The sequence below is a fragment of the Cololabis saira genome, chromosome 12 (genome assembly GCF_033807715.1).
Source record: "Cololabis saira isolate AMF1-May2022 chromosome 12, fColSai1.1, whole genome shotgun sequence".
NCBI lineage: Eukaryota > Metazoa > Chordata > Actinopteri > Beloniformes > Belonidae > Cololabis > Cololabis saira.
The window spans coordinates 1,315,805-1,336,199 of NC_084598.1; the positions used below are offsets into that span (position 1 = coordinate 1,315,805).

General features: G+C 40.8%; 1 protein-coding gene across 1 annotated transcript; it reads right to left on the reverse strand.

The window, feature by feature from the left end:
- Positions 1-893: 893 nt before the first annotated feature.
- On the reverse strand, positions 894-19,922 carry pip4k2ca (phosphatidylinositol-5-phosphate 4-kinase, type II, gamma a). Its single transcript, XM_061735146.1, has 10 exons — positions 19,593-19,922; positions 17,476-17,573; positions 16,661-16,757; positions 16,404-16,553; positions 8,061-8,207; positions 7,665-7,703; positions 7,455-7,568; positions 5,280-5,544; positions 2,604-2,707; positions 894-2,447 (listed from the first exon to the last, which is right to left on the reverse strand). Exons 1-10 carry the CDS (start codon positions 19,749-19,751, stop codon positions 2,367-2,369), a joined length of 1,254 nt encoding a protein of 417 aa, XP_061591130.1. The 5' UTR covers positions 19,752-19,922; the 3' UTR covers positions 894-2,366.
- Between the last annotated feature and the right edge of the window lie 473 nt (positions 19,923-20,395).

Consider the following 20,395-nt stretch of genomic DNA (forward strand, 5'->3'; position numbering starts at 1 on the left):
GCTGTCAGTTCAGTGCGTTAATTAGATTAATTCATGACACTGCTAATTAACGCGTTATGAAAATTAAACGCAATTAATTATGAGTGGCTAAATGCGGGGGTATTTTAAATGTGTCCCATTGAGGGAGCCGTAGTTCACTGGGCAGTAACAGGTCACTTCCCTCCTGCTGCTGGTCAAACTAACAAAGACCTGGACGACTCAGGGGAGACTCAGCTAATCTCTACTGGGCCTTTGAACGGCAAGTTTATGTATAAAAAGAAAGAACACGGGACTATCAACAATAACGCTGTGATTTGTACATTTTGTATAAAAGAATGTTCCTATCAGCGGAGCTGCTCCAGCCTGAATTATCATTTAAACACTAAACATGTCCGGACAAGTTCCACTGTAAACGTTACAGCTACTAGTACTTGAATTGCTGTATTGAGTCAGCTTTAGTTTTCATTCTGAATTGAGAGTCTGCTTAAGTGCCTATTTGAGACTCGGCTGTATTATATTTCTGAATTTTATTTATTTAACTGTATTTGTATTGCATTTTTGAATAATGCACCTGGCCTAATTGGTTTGCTGATCAGCTTGAGCTTTTTCTTTTGAATTTCATTCATGAAACAAACCAATAAAAATGTGGATTTCAAATCTTCTCTTCCTGTATTGTGTATTTAATTGATTAGTCATGCACTGCAATTTTGCAATGTCCTACAATTCTAATTCTTTATTTGGAGACCTTTAGCAGATATGAGATTCAAATGTGATTAATAATAAATCGTGTAATTAATTAGATTCATTTTTTTTAATCACCTGACAGCACTAGTTAAAACTGAGATAAAACTTTCCTGCCAATCATGTGCAAACACAAAACATTTTCATGAAAATAACAAGTCAAACACTTTCCATAAACTTAAAATATATTTTGGTCAAAAAGCTGATTTAAAGAAAAAATAAAATAAGATACATGTCCAGTTACTGGGTGGACGAGGCGTCGTACAGAGAAGATCCTCGCATCTCCACTGCCCCGTCGGCATTTAGGAATGGTGAATCATCTCATTGTTGCGTTAAGGCCAAGATGCTGAAATTTAGTGTTCCTGTCAATGTTTAACATAGCACACTTTCTATAAGGAAATATTAAATGTTAAATTGCTTGATGGTCCCTATTACTACTCTTTTCTAAAACCTTGCTTATCACAATGCTTCATGCAGTATTGCCACTTCAAAACACACTTTTACAATGTATTCATAAAGTCTTTTCAGAAGTATGATGGAAAGGTTAACCTTCAGGAAGTTCTCATATTAAATCAAACAGTGACAAAGGCTTCATGATGACAGGAATGATCCGGTTCCTTCATGAGCAGCTCCAGCGTTGTGGCTGCAGACGTACCAGCTCATTCTCTCCAGGCCCTGCCGTCTGAACAGTCCAGGCAGGAAGACTGTTCACAGGCCAAATCCTTTCACACAGTAGACATTTCGTCAATCAAATGAAGATTTTCTGAAAATGTAAGGAATTTATCAACATTTCTAGAAAAAATAAATATTTGATCTATTGGAATAGTTTCCTCTGCTCTGCCACCAAGCCAAATCAACTAGATGTAAAGTGCAAAATCTGCTTTGATAAAGCTTATGTCCCAAACATATGGCACTAAAAATCCAGATAGCCTACATCTATAAACATATGTAATGTTCAATCATCTCAACTAAAGCCATTTATCAATTCTACCTTCTATTAATGTTTAGAGTTCAAGAAATAACTCAGAAAATGCCCAAAGGCTTGTTACCCATCTGTGTTGCTCTTATTAGAGAGATTATTCATTTCCAATGTTTAATGAGACTGATATAAATATATCATATATCCTTGAAAGCTTCAGGATATTTTCATTTTAACATTTGAGGTGGAAACAGCTAGTTATGTTACCTTTGAATAAAGCTAGACTTGTTATACCAAGCTAAGCACGCCATCTGAAAACTACTGTTCATGTATGTGAGTTATATTTATTTTCATCTAAGTCAGTGTGAAAAAACAAATCTTTAAATAAACATTTTCTATTAACTTCAGCTTATGGCTAGAAATCCTGAGCAAAATGAAAAGGGGAAATCTAATCTGCTGCTAACATAATTTAATAGTTTCCAACACTAATCAGCTCTCAGATAAACTATTGCTCCAGGGTGACTCCTTTAATAGTGTTTAACATCTATAGAAATGCATCCTCAATAAATATATGCATCATAAGTATTAAATGATATTGCTACAACTAAAATTTTGCCTTAGATCATCAAATTGAAGAATGATCCATGTCTGTGTACTAGCATTGGTCTATAGTCCGAGTCTTTAGCCATCAGCTGAAGTGACTTGTGGCAGTGTTTCCGCTCAAGTGTTATGCAAAAATGTTGGTAATGAAGTCACGAAAACGTTTGGCATATTGCTCAGGGTGGACTGTGGATATTTCAGCGCCAGCCTGCAACAGAGAGAAGAGAAGCCACAAAGAGGAAATCAGCATCATCTGGATTGACTAAACATTTATGGAAATGTAAGCAGAAACTGTTATTCTGTGCGTGAGAGCAAAGGAGTGTGTTGGAGATCCTGCAGCTCGCTCTTCTCCTGTGCTACTCACCCCATGTTTGACAGTTTTGGCTGCATGAGCAGCTTTTTTCTTGGTGTCGTACTGTGTGAGGACATCTATCAGGCCCATAAAGTAGACCTCTCTCTGAGGGGCTCCTGAAATTAAAATCAGAAAATACCTGGGGTTATTTTACCGAGCCCGTGTCAACAGCTGCAGTCAAAGACACGGAGCCAGAAGCTTGTTGTTTAAAAATTAATATCATCAATATAGTCATTTCCTTCAGTGTGTTATAGTCAAAATAATAAGATACTAGGGCGGCCCCAGATACCGATACCAGTATTGGTATCTGGGGCCGATACTGCTCTCATATACTCGTACTCGCAAAATGTACTGTAATTATTTTCTGTATAAAAATTGAAGTTTGGTGTTCAAAGTCCTTTTTCAAACTTGAGTCTTGAAAGAGAGGGCATTGTCTTATATTCGGGCCAATACGGTATATGTTTGATATTTTCTTAAATGTGAAGACAGTGCCAGTGTGGAGACTTTTTATTTACACAAAAGATTATTTTTTGTTTGAAATAGTTATTCTACTAATTTTATTTATTTTTATTGAATTTATCTGTTGCAAATAAAACTTGTCTTCCAAATCATTGCATTTTTCGTGCATTTTTAGCCTAGTTATTCTTGTGGTAGAAGTATCGTATCAGTACTCTGTATCAGCAAGTACAAAAATTAAAATACTCGTACTCGGTGTGAAAAAAATGGTATGGGGTCATCCCTGAGAGATAACAATTAGCACAATGGCTTCCATTTCAACCTGAATCTATATCATGTTTATAGCAGGAGGCTTTTCAGGGGAGAGAGAAAAGCCCAGGGTCCACTCTTCTTCTTAGCATGGTGTGATCTGGTAATACAGTAGTGCGGATTGCCCTAACACACAGACACACACACACACACACACACACACACAGTCAGACAGACATATACACACACAGTAGGGCTGGGCGATATGGCAAAAAAAGTGATCACGATTTTTTTTCCCATATTGAATTATCTCGATTTTTAATTACGATTTTTTAAATCAGAAGATCCCCCCTCCCTTCTGGAATAAAATAGAAAGAAACCAGAGATTAGTTTTTTTTTTTATTAACAAATAAAGCAAATAGCATGTTTTAACAAGAATCCAGAATGCTACCAGTGGTACCCACCGAAAAAACTAGGGATGCACCGAAATGAAAATTTGAGGCCGAAACTGAAGCGGAATAAAATTTAAAGACTTGGCTGAATACCGAGTACCGAATAGCCTACGGAATGCGGTTGTTCACAGTTTTTCATTTATTTTGCCATTTTTTTCACAATTGCATAGATAAAATTGCAATTTTTGGCATTATTAACAACAAAAACAGTAAACTAATGAGTTGAGCCACTGTCAAGCAGCTGGCGATGCTGTTGCTTAAATTGACCAAAAGGTGGCTCTCTAACATCACAGTTTGTGTACTGTGCGTGACTCTGACGCTGGTTAGTAATTAAGGAGTTAAAATTCACTCGCCACTTACGGGACTCAGTAGCCAGCAGAAACGGCAGTAGGAGCATTTATTACATTTATTAACTGTAGTACCGCTATTATGAGAGGTTATTTCTCACAGTATTAGCCTAAAGGGACTTAAGGCTGATTTATGGTCCCGCGTTACAAACGCAGGGCCTACGGTGTCATCTGGTGAGCTCTGCTTGTTGCCTCCGCGTTCCGACACATTCACTCCGCTGAGCGCACGCGCGCGCACGCACTGGATCGTCTGGATCCTTACCGACTGCCTAAGCAAAGCATCATGGTGTCAGAAGAGTGCTGAATCCCGTCTCGGAGGGTCGCTCGGAAGAAGTTGTCCGGCAAAATAAATAAATAAATAACCGCTAACCGTGAGTCCCGGTCGGCTCGAAGCTAAGCTAACGCTAGCCTGCGGTTGTTGATGTCTTGTAGTTTTATTCTCTCTGGTCACGCTTGCTCCCACCGGTGCAGGGGAGGCAGATGTTTACTGCCTATGGTCATGCAACTTGCCGCAGCATGTCATGCGCATGATCAATTAATGCAGACAGCGCGGTGCCAGGAAAGCGGGTTGTGATTGGTTGTCGTGCACTTTGCTGCAGCATGTTTTGCACGTGATAGTGAAGTATACCCACAGCTGATCACCATGATCGAACTTAATTTGATCGCCATCACAAATCGAGATCGTATAATCGCCCAGCCCTAACACACAGTCACACAGACATATACACACACACACACACACACACACACACACACACACACAGAGACATATATATACACACACACACACACACACACACACACACACACAGAGACATATATACACACACACACACACACACACACACACACACACACACACACACACACACACACACACAGTCACACGGACATATACACACACACACACAGACACACACACACACACAGAGACATATATATACACACACACACACACACACACAGACATATACACACACACAGTCACACGGACATATACACACACACACACAGACATATACACACACACACACAGTCACACAGACATATACACATACACACACAGTCACACAGACATATACACATACACACACACAGCCACACAGATATACACACACACAGCCACACAGATATAAACACACACACACACACACACATACACGGGTATGAACGTAGCACTTCACCTGGGCAGCTCCTGAATGCGTACACGTCCACGTAGGGGTCGAACTCCCCGGGCCCCAGGGGCTTGCAGGAGGACATGTAACCAGCTATTCCTTCAGGAGACGTGCTGTAAGAGCCCACGGTGGGAGCCGGCACCAGACCGTTCTCCGTCTCTGCTTCCTCCTCGTTGGACACCTCTTCCACCTCCTCGTCTTCCCGCTCGGCCCGGCCAACATCATGGATGCCCAGCAGCAAGCTGTAGTCCATGATCTTCAGCTTCACTAGAAACTGGTGGGATACAAGCCATGAGTGTGTTAGAGGAAGCTTTCCAAAAGACTTGATCACTCCACGATAGATGCACTGCATGTGTACTACACAGCCACCATCATCTGCTTGGTGTCATGGTGTGCACCAAACCGGATGTGGACTCACTTTGGCAGATAAGAATGTATCAATTATTGTGCTTGGTTCCTGCTTGTGTCTCTGCCTGGTCTCGTGTCTGATTGGTTTTTCTCTTACAGATCTCCAAGACTCGTGTGCTTGTTGTGCGTTTCCCTGTGTTTTTTGCGTTTTAGACTAGCAGCGGATGTCACCCCTCACCCCCCGACACCCCCTTCACACAAAATACTTGTGCATTTTGCCCCTCATAATTAACTGCGTCCATTTTCATAATGCGTTAATTAACAGTGTTTTAATCTTTAGCGCGTTAATTAATGCGCTAAACTGACAGCCCTAATGGATATACACATACATACACACACACATTATTTATATATATATATATATATATATATATACACACACATACATATATATATATACACATACATATATATATATATATACATACATACATACATACATACATACATACACACACACACACATATATATATATATATATATTTTCTTTAATTAAAAAAATAAATAAATAAAAAAAAGCTTCATACAATGAAGAGAAGACTGGCTTATAGGCTTCTGGCCTGTTATTGCTGGTACCTCCATGTATTAAAAAGAAAGAGAAAAAAAAAAGCAGAAACAATAGAAGAAAAATAAAAAAGAATGTAACCCTGGATCCACACTGAAAGTGTCACAGGCGTCCGGCTGCCATTCATGCGAGACGCGTCTCGACGCGTCGAGAGGCGTCAGGAGCAGCGCGTCCAGATCGTCAATTTGAAGTTGAAAAATCTGAAAAATCTGTCCAATCACAGACCGGGATTCCCGAAGCGAGAAGCCTCAATGCAGATACTTTCATGAACACACAAACATACACTCATTCACATGCATACAGGAGCAGAGCTGTGCACTAACACACTTATTAGGAATTAATACATTTCATCCAGGAAACTGACATTTTTGTTGATTTAACTGCCGTTTTTACCTGAACTGCTCATGTGAAACAATTGGAGCTGTATGGTCCGAATGATTTTATTTGTTACATCGATCCAACGCAAAATAATTAAAAACCGTGCTAATTAATCACAAAACACAATATGACCAAATCCGCTGGGACCCGGTGTGTTTGGTGTTCACCGCAGACAGACTGCAGCTTCACCGGGACCAACGATGATGGTTGATGTTGATCCAGGACCGACCTGGTTAAGGATCAAACTCACTCTTATCTACACAGAAATAACGCTGAAATATAAAGAAGGTTCCCAACGTGTGATCCCTGGTGAGAGAGGAAACTGAAGATGTGCAGCCATATATAGATATATAGACTATATGCACTAGTTTCCCTCCAGTTCTGCAGCTTGAAGCCCCGCCCCCTAAATGCCCCGCCCCTGCAGGCCCCGCCTCCTGCAGCGTCAACAGACTAGTATGAATCTACCAAGCAGCGATGCAGGCATGAGGAGATTTTTTACGCTTTCAGTGTGAATCCAGGGTAACAATATTCAACATTGCTATCAATACATTTTTCAAGAAATCCGTTGCTGTGCAAAATGTGTTAAAAATATGAACAACTCCCCATCAAACAAGCCCCGTCAAAAACCTGTCCATTATGCTTAGAGGCAATTGAGCAGTGTCTGGGAACTCTGCAAACACTCACAGTGAGCCCCTTCAACTAATCAGTCAGCCTTAAATAGTAACATCTGACACTAACCAAAAATAGGACAGAAAAACATGTTTTATATAGTGCAATGGAGTGTAGCGTGAGCAGTGATCCTGCATTACTGAGTAGGAGACACCACTCTCACCTCCACGTCCCTGTTGAGCTTCTCCATAAACTTATCCCTTTGCTCCTCAGTTACATACACTTTCTGCATGTTGTTCCTGAAGTCCATGTCCTTGAAGGTGGGAAGCTCTTTTTCCTTCAGGATAAATAATACATGTTTAGCAGAGCCAGAGGGATAAGGATAAGATGGTTATTAAAATGAAACGATACGGGTTGAAGACATTTCTTATACCCTTTCCTTGTCACTTGCTTCACGATCCACCAAAGAGCCCTGCAAGAAGGAAGAACTTAGTATTATCACTGAAACATTGAACCCTTCATGCTCTGAACAAGTAGATTGTATAAATAAATAAAGGCGGCACAAACTTTCAATGATGTCAGTGTACATTTTTTCTAATCTAAACTTAGAAATATTGCTTTAAAAAGAAATTGCGAGAAAAAAGATCCAACCATATTATGAAATTTAATTGAAAGAATGGAATTTGAAGCTTCTTTTCTGCAGCTGACAATCAAATTCAAACAAACCTTTAATGCTGCAGCGGCCTGTCTCCTTCCTGCCTGTTCATCTAATCAGTTTGCATCAGTTTGTGTATAGAAAGATGTGTTTGTTCCAACAGTTCCTCCTCACCTTTAGGTCATACTTCCTGTGCACCACCAGCCTGTGGCTGAACATGTTCCTCATGACGATCAGGTACGTCTCCTCACTCTCCACGCTGACCCGGTACATGCCCAGGAACTGGGGCAGCAGGGTGCTGCCGTGGCATTTCACGATATGCTGCAGGAAGGGAAGGACCGGCAAGTTATATGTCACATATCTGCAACATCAAAGTCAAATACATATATATATATATATATATATATATATATATATATATATATATATATATATATACACACACACACACACATACTATATACATCAGGGCTCCAGACTGCGACCAATTGGTTGCATTTTGCGACCTTTTCTGGTGGCCGTGCAACATAGTTTTTTAACTAGGAGCACCAGCGCGACTTACAAATCCACCCCTCTCCATCATTTTCTTTTCTTTTTGTAATTTTGTGGAGGAGGGGAAGCAGGTGTCTGTGTATGTGCCTGTCATGTGTCTGGATGCGGGGGGGCGGGGTTGGGGGGGGTCGCCAGTAACCATAGCAACGCGCAGCATTTTTAGTACGTGTGCACTGTGCGCAAGATTAGGGTTACAGGATTCAGGAGTCGTGTCGAGTAGAAAGTGCTGTGTCGTTGGACCATAAAGTGACGCTATGAAAGGAACTATAGCAGCAGTGGGAAACTCGCGGCTCTTTGCCCGGTGTCAGGCGGCTCTTTGCCCGGTGTCAGGCGGCTCTTTGCCCGGTGTCAGGCGGCTCTTTGCCCGGTGTCAGGCGGCTCTTTGCCCGGTGTCAGGCGGCTCTTTGCCCGGTGTCAGGCGGCTCTTTGCCCGGTGTCAGGCGGCTCTTTGCCCGGTGTCAGGCGGCTCTTTGCCCGGTGTCAGGCGGCTCTTTGCCCGGTGTCAGGCGGCTCTTTGCCCGGTGTCAGGCGGATCTGTCGACTTTATTTGATAGGTGCAGTGAAAGACAGACACGTAGGAAGTGAGGGCAAAATATGCTGCAACTGGAATCCAACCCGCCTCGCCTGCTCAACCCGTTGAGCTATATATAAAACTTTTCTCAGAATTCTGAGATAATTATCTCGTTAATTCAGAAAAAACAGAGCAGGTTTTTTTTTTTTCTTTAAAACTTTCTCGGAATTCTGAGATAATTATCTCGTTAATTCAGAAAAACAGAGCAGATTTTTTTTCTCAAGTGAATGCAACACGCTTCCGTACATATCTCCAAGGAGGAGTTGCCATCCACAAAATTCAGGGGCCTGATAACATTTTTGCTAAATTTTGTGCTGGTGCTCCTGAAATTTTCAGCAAGACGCACTGCTGCTCCTAGTGGAAAAATTTAGTCTGGAGCCCCATATATACACATACAATATATAGCCATTACTTCCCACGCTCTTTGCCTTTTTTTTCCTGGAAGAGCGCCGCTAACAGTGGCAGCTTGCTGCAGTAGCTCGATTGTTTTACTATTGTTTTTTGGAGTTTTTCGAGAAGTCTCTTCATTAATATCATTGCTTTTTGAATTACTTTATCCCTGTTGTGTTGTTGTATTGCTTGAAGGATTTCCTTTGTTGCCGTTTCATTTCTGATCATCTTTATGAGTAATAATAGCAACAAAGGAGTGTACAAGAAGGAGCAGCTGATTGAGATATCAAGAAGCCAAATTACACCAAGACCCCAAATCCCACACAAGATGGAGAGGAGACGTCATGGATGTTGAGCAGGAGCAAAGCGGAGAGAAAGGAAGAGGAAGTTTAAACCAGCGCTTCCAAATGTGATCATCAGTAACGCCTGGTCTGTCGCAAATAAGATGGACAACCATTTTCTTTGCATTGCATTCTTTCCTCTAGTGCTGTAATTCTATTCAATTGTATTATTATTTTATAAAGCTTCCTCATTGCCAATTACACAATTTCCCTCCTCGTCTTTCAGGTCAAGCCAGCGAGTGAACGCCGGGCCAATATTTATTCTTGTCCGGGCATTTTATTTTTTTTGTCCGGGTATTTAGCTTGTTACTCTCCCGCTTTCTTTTTTAGCCTCCTCCGATAAAACTTATTTTCTTGGGTTTTTCCGCTGCTTCGGCCATGATACCAGCTTTTGCTGAGCTCTGCGCTCCACGCCCCGCCTTGGTCTGGACTATGAATGGGGAAGGAGGGGGAAGTGACGTATGCCGTAAAGCAGTCAAAGCCGTAAAAATGTGTAGTTTTTTAGTGTGGAAGGGTTCCTACCATGCTCCTCAAAGTTACATAGTACCAGTGAAGGAGATACAGACCCCTCAGACCATGACAGAGGTTCATTAAACCTGTTGGAAGTTGATGTACCATCACAATGATGATGATGAAATATTAGATTAAGGTGGAAAAGTGCTTTAAAGTAGACAGATGGAGGTCTGGACAGATCCAATGAATTGAACACATTCTTCCACAGGTTCAGTTGAGAAACCAGCTCAACATCCTCCTCTCCTGCCCCCAGCCATCCTCCCTGAAGACACAGCCTCCCTGTCCCATCCTCCACATCAGTCCTGGATCCTGCTGCTGCTCCATCACTAGCTCCTGCCACATCAGAAGATGCTGGGCCCACCTCCACCTGCCCCTCCCCGTCCCGTCTGCCTGTCTCAAGCCGTCAGGGAAGAAGCAACTGAGGAGAGACCGCAACAAAGCTGCAGGCCCAGCTGGTGTCAGAGTCTTCAGGCACCCTTGAAAAACTGTTGTCTCTGAGACGTCACTCCTTCAGCATGCTGTCATTTCGGGACGCCATTCAAACTTTAAATAAGTCACAAGACTTTGGACTACAACATACTGAAGCGGCGTGGTAACGAGGTTTAGAGTCTTCAAGGAATAGCAGTTTAAGTTGAAGGATTTTTTTAAAGGGAACCCTGCGTATTAAGACATGTAGGTCTTAAAAGATAAATGTTGGTATCAATTATAACAATGTGATATAAAAAACCTTTTTGATGTCTTCGTTTTTATAAAATTTGAAAATATAATTTAACTCGTAGGTCGCCATTGTTGTTTACACCGCAATGCATTCTGGGTAGTGACGTCACACGGTTGCACCTGCTGGCCCCCGTACACTGTTTTGACTGTTCAACGAGATAATCCAGAGGATAAACATGTCATCTGTTCAGCCATTTCAATTTGAACCCGAGCACAAGGTCAATGAGGAAGACAACACTGAAAACATATCTCAAAACGAGCCAAATGAAGACCAAAAAAGACGGGATGAGGCGAGAGTGGGACAAAATCCCAGCAACTGCGTCTCAATGCAAACAGAGGAGGAGAGCGTTTGCTGTCAAGAGCTCGTGTTTTTGTCAGCAGCTGTTCACTTTAAGCTATTATGTGATAAAACGTATTCCAATATCAATAATTTTGGAGATTATTAGCATCCACCGCTGTCCTATGCTTTATAAATCATTAGGACAGGTGGCGCCGCCAGGATTCAATTTCGTAATAGGCACAGAAACAGTCCGTCCACTGCTCTATTTCAGAGTCTCACTCTGCCTGAATATTACACTATCCATTAGGGAGAGGATAGGTTGGTTGGCTATTCAGTGTTCAATAAGTATTTCAAAGATCTTTTTTTCTCAAACAAAACTTTGCAGTGACAAATTGGATAAAGTGCGCACGGCGCACTACACATGGTGACATTATTATGCGCACCTCCCCACAGATGCAAACATGGTGTCAGCGCATCAGAAACCCAGATGAAACCACAACTAAACATTAAAGGTGATGGCGCACCCAGAAACGAATGAAAACACGTCTAAACAGGTGGCGGCGCAACAGAAACCCATATGAAAATGCAGCTAAAAACATTAAGGTGACGGCGCACCTACAAAAAAGAAAAAAAAAAAAAAAAAGATCAAGTCGTGCGCATATTACCAGTGCATTAAACTGTATATAATGCAGCGGCGCAGCAGCCGGAATCCTGTACGCACTGTGCATACCCTTTTTTTGAAGGATTTATTTTTGGTACGTGCTGGGTCCATCGTTTGATGACAGACCCGAGGCTGAGTGGACTGGCCCGGGACTTTGACGAAACGGGAGGCGCAGACTTCGCGTCAAATAGGCAAGAACATCTTTATTTAATTTAGGGTGCTTTCACACCTGTACCGTTTCAAGCAGTTGTACCGGAACAGGGAACGTTTCCCCCTAAAGATCGGAACGTTTGGTATATGTGAACACAACAATCGCGCTCTGAAACGGTACAAAACAAGCGATCCGAGATCACCTAGGAGAGGTGGTCTCGGAACGATTCCAATCGAGACGTGAAACGGTTAATTTTTTTTATTTGGAGTGAGAACATGATCCACACAGCAACCGATACAACTCCATTCATTGTGTATGTGCGACCGCGGCGCAAGAACAGTCGGTGCAGCCTCCACCACCTTCTCTCCTATTGGACGTGCCGGGATGTCGTCCCAGCACGGCACAAATTAAACATTGTTTGAAATTAAACAATGTTCAATTCGGCAAACCCTGCCCGAATTGAACAGCAGCGCAAACCCGGCTGCGGCAGGCGGCCTCTCGTCCGCTGCCAGGCTCCGCTCTGCGCCGAGCGCATAAGCCTGATTTATGGTTCCGCGTTAAATCGACGCAGTGCCTACGCCGTACTTTACGCCGTAGGCTCTACGTTGGTGTAACGCGGAACCATAAATCAGCCAAAGCCAACGGCTGCAGTCTGTGCTGCGCTGAAAGGGGCGTGCTGTTTATCCCGTGGTGCGGAAGAGGAAACTCCTTCCGCGTTCATTTGACCAATCAGAGAGCAGCTGGTTAGCGCATGGAATTTGTTATCAGCTTTGAAACGGTACAGACGTTTGCCTTGTGAACACAAACTCCACAAACGAGAAACGGAACAACTGTATCGATTCAGCCCCTGAAACGGAACAAAACAAACGGGCCACAGGTGTGAAAGCACCCTTAATGACGCCAGATCTGGCTGGGGTTTTTATTGTAGCATTGGCTAGTTGCATCTGCTAGTTGTAACGTGTGGTCGGTTAGTCTATCTGAGTTTTGGGGTGTTTTTATAGTTCATGCTTTATGGTGCTGTACTTTTCTTTTTTTCTTTTTTACTTATTTGTAGGTGCGCCGTCACCTTAATGTTTTTAGCTGCATTTTCATATGGGTTTCTGTTGCACCGCCACCTGTTTAGACGTGTTTTCATTCGTTTCTGGGTGCGCCATCACCTTTAATGTTTAGTTGTGTTTTCATCTGTGTTTCTGATGCGCTGACACCATGTTTGCATCTGTGTGGAGGTGCGCATAATAATGTCACCATGTGTAGTGCGCCGTGCGCACTTTATCCAATTTGTCACTGCAAAGTTTTGTTTGAGGAAAAAAGATCTTTGAAATACTTATTGAACTCTCCCTAATGGATAGTGTAATATTCAGGCGGAGTGAGACTCTGAAATAGAGCAGTGGACGGACTGTTTCTGTGCCTATTACGAAATTGAATCCTGGCGGCGCCACCTGTCCTAATGATTTATAAAGCGTAGGACAGCGGTGGATGCTAATAATCTCCAAAATTATTGATATTGGAATACGTTTTATCACATAATAGCTTAAAGTGAACAGCTGCTGACAAAAACACGAGCTCTTGACAGCAAACGCTCTCCTCCTCTGTTTGCATTGAGACGCAGTTGCTGGGATTTTGTCCCACTCTCGCCTCATCCCGTCTTTTTTGGTCTTCATTTGGCTCGTTTTGAGATATGTTTTCAGTGTTGTCTTCCTCATTGACCTTGTGTTCGGGTTCAAATTGAAATGGCTGAACAGATGACATGTTTATCCTCTGGATTATCTCGTTGAACAGTCAAAACAGTGTACGGGGGCCAGCAGGTGCAACCGTGTGACGTCACTACCCAGAATGCATTGCGGTGTAAACAACAATGGCGACCTACGAGTTAAATTATATTTTCAAATTTTATAAAAACGAAGACATCAAAAAGGTTTTTTATATCACATTGTTATAATTGATACCAACATTTATCTTTTAAGACCTACATGTCTTAATACGCAGGGTTCCCTTTAATGAATTTACCAGCCACAGCTTTACATGAGCTGATGATGTCATTCACTGTAAGCTTCTGAGGAAGAAGAATAATCCTAAAGATTCTGTTTGGAACATCTTTTTTGTCAAGACATAGGCTGTTTCTTTGCTGCGTCAAGCGATGGATCTGCAAGGGCCCTCAGAACGGAGCAGATTACATATGTAAACGACACAGAAGATGGACGGGAGGATCCATCCGTCTTGTGCATTGAAAATCAATGGGCCTTAAGACAGAGACGTGCATGTCCACCACACACACTGTTCTATTCATGGGTTTCAGTCACGTGACATTTTTTGTTGTCAGCGCCATCTTGAGGACCGACCGGGGACCTTCGCGTTGCGCAGCCAATATGACGTCTCACCTAATAACTCACTTAACTCCCGAAGAACAGCAATGGTATCTACAGAAAACTGACACTTTAGGTTTCGATCCGTATATAATATCTAATCAATTACTGACTCCACTCCAGTCTACCAAAAACCTGCCAGATTTGTCGTTTGCGGACATATATATCTACCTGGTCCACAATCCTTCTCCATACACCGGCGAAGCTCTCAAAGCTTTTAAAAGTACCGAAGCTTACCGCTACTTCACATCAGGCTGTGAAATTAGAAAAATTTGAATATGGTGTAAAAGTTAATTTATTTCAATAATTAGACTTACAAGGTGAAACTAATATATTACATAGTCTCATTACATGCAAAGCAAGATATATTAAGCCTTTATCTGTTATCATTTTGATGATTGAATTGTTTAATGATTTTATAAAATATTCTAATTTTTTGAGATTTTTTATTTGGGCTTTTCATAAACTGTGAGCCATAATCATCAGAAATATAATAAATAAAAGCTTGGAATATATCACTTTGCATGCAGTGGGAAATAATATATCTAATATATTTGTTTTTACCTTAGTTGAATTTACTGAAACGAATGAAATGACATGACATTAATAAATAACAGAGCGAACCAACACATGTTGCTGTCTTTAATATATCCTCTCCTTTATTTTGTTTATTACTGTTAGTTTGTTGTTCCTGTGTGTGACAGACGTGCATGGGACAATTGTGAAATACAGAATAAACTGCGTTCCGTTTTGGTTCAATACGGAACGCAACTTTTAATTCCCGTAACAATTCTGTATTTCAAGGGATGGGTGGCGAGCCTGGTTATTTACCCGAAACAAAGTGCTCACTGCAAAGTCTGGATTGCTCTGTAGAAGTCCAGTGGTCCCTCCTGATAGCAGCAAACCATTTCTCTCGACGCTCAGTGTTTTTGGGGACATTATAAAAGTTCAATCCCGTTTTTTTAGACATATTGTTGTCGCATCCCACGGCACAACAGATAGACGGCATGTTGCAAGTCGGTCCTCAAGATGGCGCTGCGAGTACTGTGTGACGTCACATGATATCGATGAATAAAAAGACCTGATGTCCCGTCAGCTCCTGTGATCCATAGCTGGAGCTCACATATCACTCTCATTTCTCATGTAATAAATGTACTTGAGGAGGAGACTTCTGTCTTTCTCTCTGTATGTTTCTGTCTATATGGGGCGGCAGTAGCTCAGGGGGTAGAGCGGGTGGTCCAATGATCGGAAAGATTGGTTAGAATCCCGCTCCGTCCCAGTTGCTGTCGTAGTGTCCTTGGGCAAGACACCTTACCCACATTGCCCCGTTTAAATGTGTATGAATGTTGGTGGTGGTCGGAGGGGCCGTTTGGTCAATATGGCAGCCACGCTTCTGTCAGTCTGCCCCAGGGCAGCTGTGGCTACAAACGTAGCTACCACCACCAGTGAGGATGTGTATGAATGAATAATGATCTCTGTAAAGATCTGGGTGCCTTGAAGGGCGCTATATAAAACCAAGTCATCATTATTATTATTATATCTCCGTCTGTCTACTTTCATACGTGTCCATACGTGGTCCATAGGCATAAGCTTCTTAACGATGATGTAGGCTCTCACTTTGTGGTGTTGCTAGGGACACGAACGGACAGAAACATTGGCACCACTTTAAAATTTCTTCAGATATGCTCTAGTGTTGTTATTTATAAATGACAAGGAGATATATCTAATCAACTTTATGTGTGAGGATGCAATGGGTATTTGCATAGTCAAATGCTTTTTGAATGTATGATAAAGCAGGGGTCCTGCCAGTAAGGAGCAGCAGATAACACAGTGAGGGCAACATGGACTTTTTTTAAACAAGTGCCAATAATCTTTTTTTGTTTTGTAAAAATGGCTTAACTTGTACAAGGCTTAAGACCGAAATAAAGACTATTCATTCATTCATTCATTCATTCATTCATTCATTCATTGATGTTACCTGGTGATACTCTGATAGGATGCTGTGCATGTCTGCAACATCTTCGCTGGAGATCTGCTTGATAACCAGCGTCCGGTCGTAAGAGTTGAGGAGCAGGCCTTCTCCCTGGTTATCGCTGCTTCTCATCGGGGGACTACGGGTCATTGACACCTGGGAATTAGAAAGCCAGAGTACACAGCTTAGTTACTACGGGATCCGGAAGATTTGCCAGTACAAAGGTCAAGCAAAGCAATTGTGATTAAGGAACGTAAAAACACCTGGTAATCCAGATCCTCAATACCAAATCGCTCCCTTAAATTGCGAAAAACCTGAGGACAGTATTCTTTGAACTTGAAATGTCCTGGTAGATTTTCTCTGCCAAAAGAGAGGAGGTGGGAAAGTTGTTTTAATTTCCTTTAACACACAGTACAGTGTACCTATGAACTGATCACTTTTCACAGAATTTTCCAAACTATTCCAAAATATCAAACTTCCTAGTCCACTCCAATATAGACTGCTTATTCACACTGCAGGTCTCAATGCTCAGTTTGGATTTTTTACCAATATGTGATCTATTTTTGTGATTGTACACATTATTTTTTTAAATGCATCTTATAATTGGACTTTTTTGTGAACAGGCTTCTGTTTTGAAGTGACCCGCAAGCGCAGTAAGATGAAGTGACTTCAAAAACAGTACAGGTGTTTTAAAGTACACCTGCATCATCAAATGAGCCTGTATGATTTATTTTTGAAGTTGTACAGTGAAAGCAGAGAAATTCATAAATGTATATGTATATATATATATATATATATATATATATATATATATATATATATGAAGAAGACTGAGAAGAAGGAAAATTCTGCCAACTCAGAATGGTAGCATTAATCACATATCACTGATGTTAATGACGGATGAAATGCGATCTGACAGTTCACAATGAAATTGATGTGGAAGAAGAAGAAAAGGCTTTTGTCTTAAGTGTGAACAATGCCTATGTAACTAGTTTAAAATATTTTGGATACATTTCTCATTTGTTGCATTCTCAAAAACATTTGTATATTAAAACAGGTGTATACTGGCATGTCTTACTTGTTAAAGAGGTGGTTGTTGACTTTGATTTTTGTGTTTGCTTTGAAGTCATCAGGCAGCAACATGACCGGAACGGGAACCTGGTTGAGATCATTGATCTGCAGAAGTACGAGTTTGAGAAAGGAGATTTTTGTGTCTGAGAAAAAATCTACCAGCTAAAAAACTTGATTTATATGTATTTTTTAAAACAAACACACAATTCCTCTCCTAATTCAATTATCTGATGATGCCCAGGTCAGTGAGCCATTCAAATTTGCAAGCTGCTGTTGCATCACAGAACCAGCTAAAGGCTCATTTAAGGCAGCGCAAAGGTATCCATGTACAGGACTGTCTCTGAAAATTAGAATATTGTGGTTTTCTGTAAGACAATTACAAAAACAAAAATGTAATACATTCTGGATTCATTACAAATCAACTGAAATATTGCAAGCCTTTTATTATTTTAATATTGCTGATCATGACTTACAGTTTAAGAAAACTCAAATATCCTATCTCAAAAAATTTGAATATTCTGGGAATCTTAATCCTAAACTGTAAGCCATAATCAGCAATATTACAATAATAAAAGGCAATATTTCAGTTGATTTGTAATAGGGTTGCCACCCGTCCCTTGAAATACTTTTATTATTTTAATATTGCTGATCATAATAATAATAATGACTTGGATTTATATAGCGCCCTTCAAGACAGCCAGAGCGCTTTACAGAGATCATTATTCATTCATACACATCCTCACTGGTGGTGGTAGCTACATTTGTAGCCACAGCTGCCCTGGGGCAGACTGACGGAAGCGTGGCTGCCATATCGCGCAAAACGGCCCCTCCGACCACCACCAACATTCATACACATTCAAACACATTCACACGGGGCAAGGTGGGTAAGGTGTCTTGCCCAAGGACACTACGACAGCAAACTGGGACAGAGCGGGATTCGAACCGCCGACCTTCCGATCATTGGACGACCCGCTCTACCACCTGAGCTACTGCCGCCCCATAACCATGGCTTACAGCTTAAGAAAACTCAAATATCCTATCTCAAAACATTAGAATATTCTGGGAATCTTAAGATGTAAGCCATGATCACCAATATCAAAATAATAAAAGGCTTGCAATATTTCAGTTGATTTGTAATGAATCCAGAATGTATGACATTTCTGTTTGTTTTTTTTTTTTTTAAATTGCATTACAGAAAATAAAGAACTTTATCACAATATTCTAATTTTCGGAGACAGTCCTGTATGTCACTTAAACAGCATGTCTAGTGAAGGATTTTGGGCATTCAACCAATGTAGATGGATTTACAAAAGGTTCACAACATATTGCACTCTGAGATAATAATACTTGTAGTTCAAACAATCATTAAGTAAAAATTCACCAAACAACACTGGACAATCTTTATAGTCCTGCCAATAAAATTCACAACATCAAAAAGTCAATCTTTGTTACATTATGATGACCTCTGGGAAGGAGACTGATACATACATATACTCCACTGTGTGTGTATAGTGTATATGTATGTATATATATATATATATATATATATATATATATTATACACACACACACACAGGCACATATGTTTTAATTTAGTATATCAACACTCTTTGTTTTAACACTTGTTTCATAAGCTGATGGGTTTTTTTTTAAATATTTAACAGGACAGGTAGAATTACAGTGAGAAAGGACAAACTGCGATTTCCCAAACAAGTTCCTGTTTTACATGTATTTAACTTATTCTGGTTTTAAGTAAGGGTCATTTAAAAGTTTTACAGGAAATAGGGGATTTTAAACTAAATTCAAGACGAGTTGAAGAATAATGTAAGAGGATATATAGAGCAGAATAGAAAGTATGATAATGAGCCTGAGCAGCTGGACCACTTTACTACTAACACACAGCTGAGCACAAACCCCTCTAAAACTGCTTAAACAGTCAAATCCGGCTCGGTTTTTCAGTAGGGTTGGTAGCAAAACATTTTGGAATCACTGTTCTCGGTGTTAACGCCGTCATTTTGAGTGGAACTGCGGAATAAAAGCTACGGAAGAGATGACAGGCTGTTTGTGATGCTAACAATACCTGACACTGACATGAGCACTCTGTAGAGAGATTTACTGACTCACCGAGTGATTGACACCCCACATGACAACACTCAGGACAGGATCACTCGCTCGAAACACTTTCACTTTCTGCTGCACGAAGTGTTTCTTTTTAGTTTTAGTCTTGGGCCCCAGGATGACCAGAGGGCTGGACGCAGCCCCAGAGTTCCCGAGAGCAGCCATGACACCAGACTGCTTCTCCTCGCTTCCTGCTGGAGAGGGCGCGTCCGCTTCTTCCTCCTGCTGGGTCTCGGAACTTCTCGCGATACTCTTTCACGGCTTTACATCGTTTTATAATAGATCCATGCCATGGATGTATTGATCATGGATGTATTATGGTATTGATCCATGCTTTACATCAACGTGACTCGGACCAGTTTTTTTTCTCCAAACTTTATTCACAACAAACCAAAACAACAGAGAACAAATTCACAACACAAGACAGAGCAAATCTGAATAATCCCACTCATTGCGTGATGAAAAAAATCCACATTGCATCCACTGACATATATAAATATATAAACCAATATATAATCTATATAGACAAAGAGTAAGGAATAAAAGGGGTTGATTAAATCAAATAAAATGGAAATAAATAAAACAAATAAATAAAATAATACATACATATATATATGTAAATATATATATATATATATATATTTATATAAATATATATATATATATATATATATATATATATATATATATATATATATATATATATATATATATATATATGTGTGTGTGTGTGTGTGTGTGTGTGTGTGTGTGTGTGTAACGGAGTAGGATAATGGTGATTAAATTATAGTGCAACACTGCCATCTATT

Excerpts from the sequence above, each read along its gene's own strand:
- pip4k2ca (XM_061735146.1), bottom strand. The coding sequence starts at position 19,751 with ATGGCTGCTCTCGGGAACTCTGGGGCTGCGTCCAGCCCTCTGGTCATC. Across the intron at positions 17,574-19,592 it reads TGTGGGGTGTCAATCACTCG|ATCAATGATCTCAACCAGGT; the intron begins GTGAGTCAGTAA and ends GTACTTCTGCAG. Across the intron at positions 7,569-7,664 it reads AAGCAAGTGACAAGGAAAGG|GAAAAAGAGCTTCCCACCTT; the intron begins GTATAAGAAATG and ends TTTATCCTGAAG.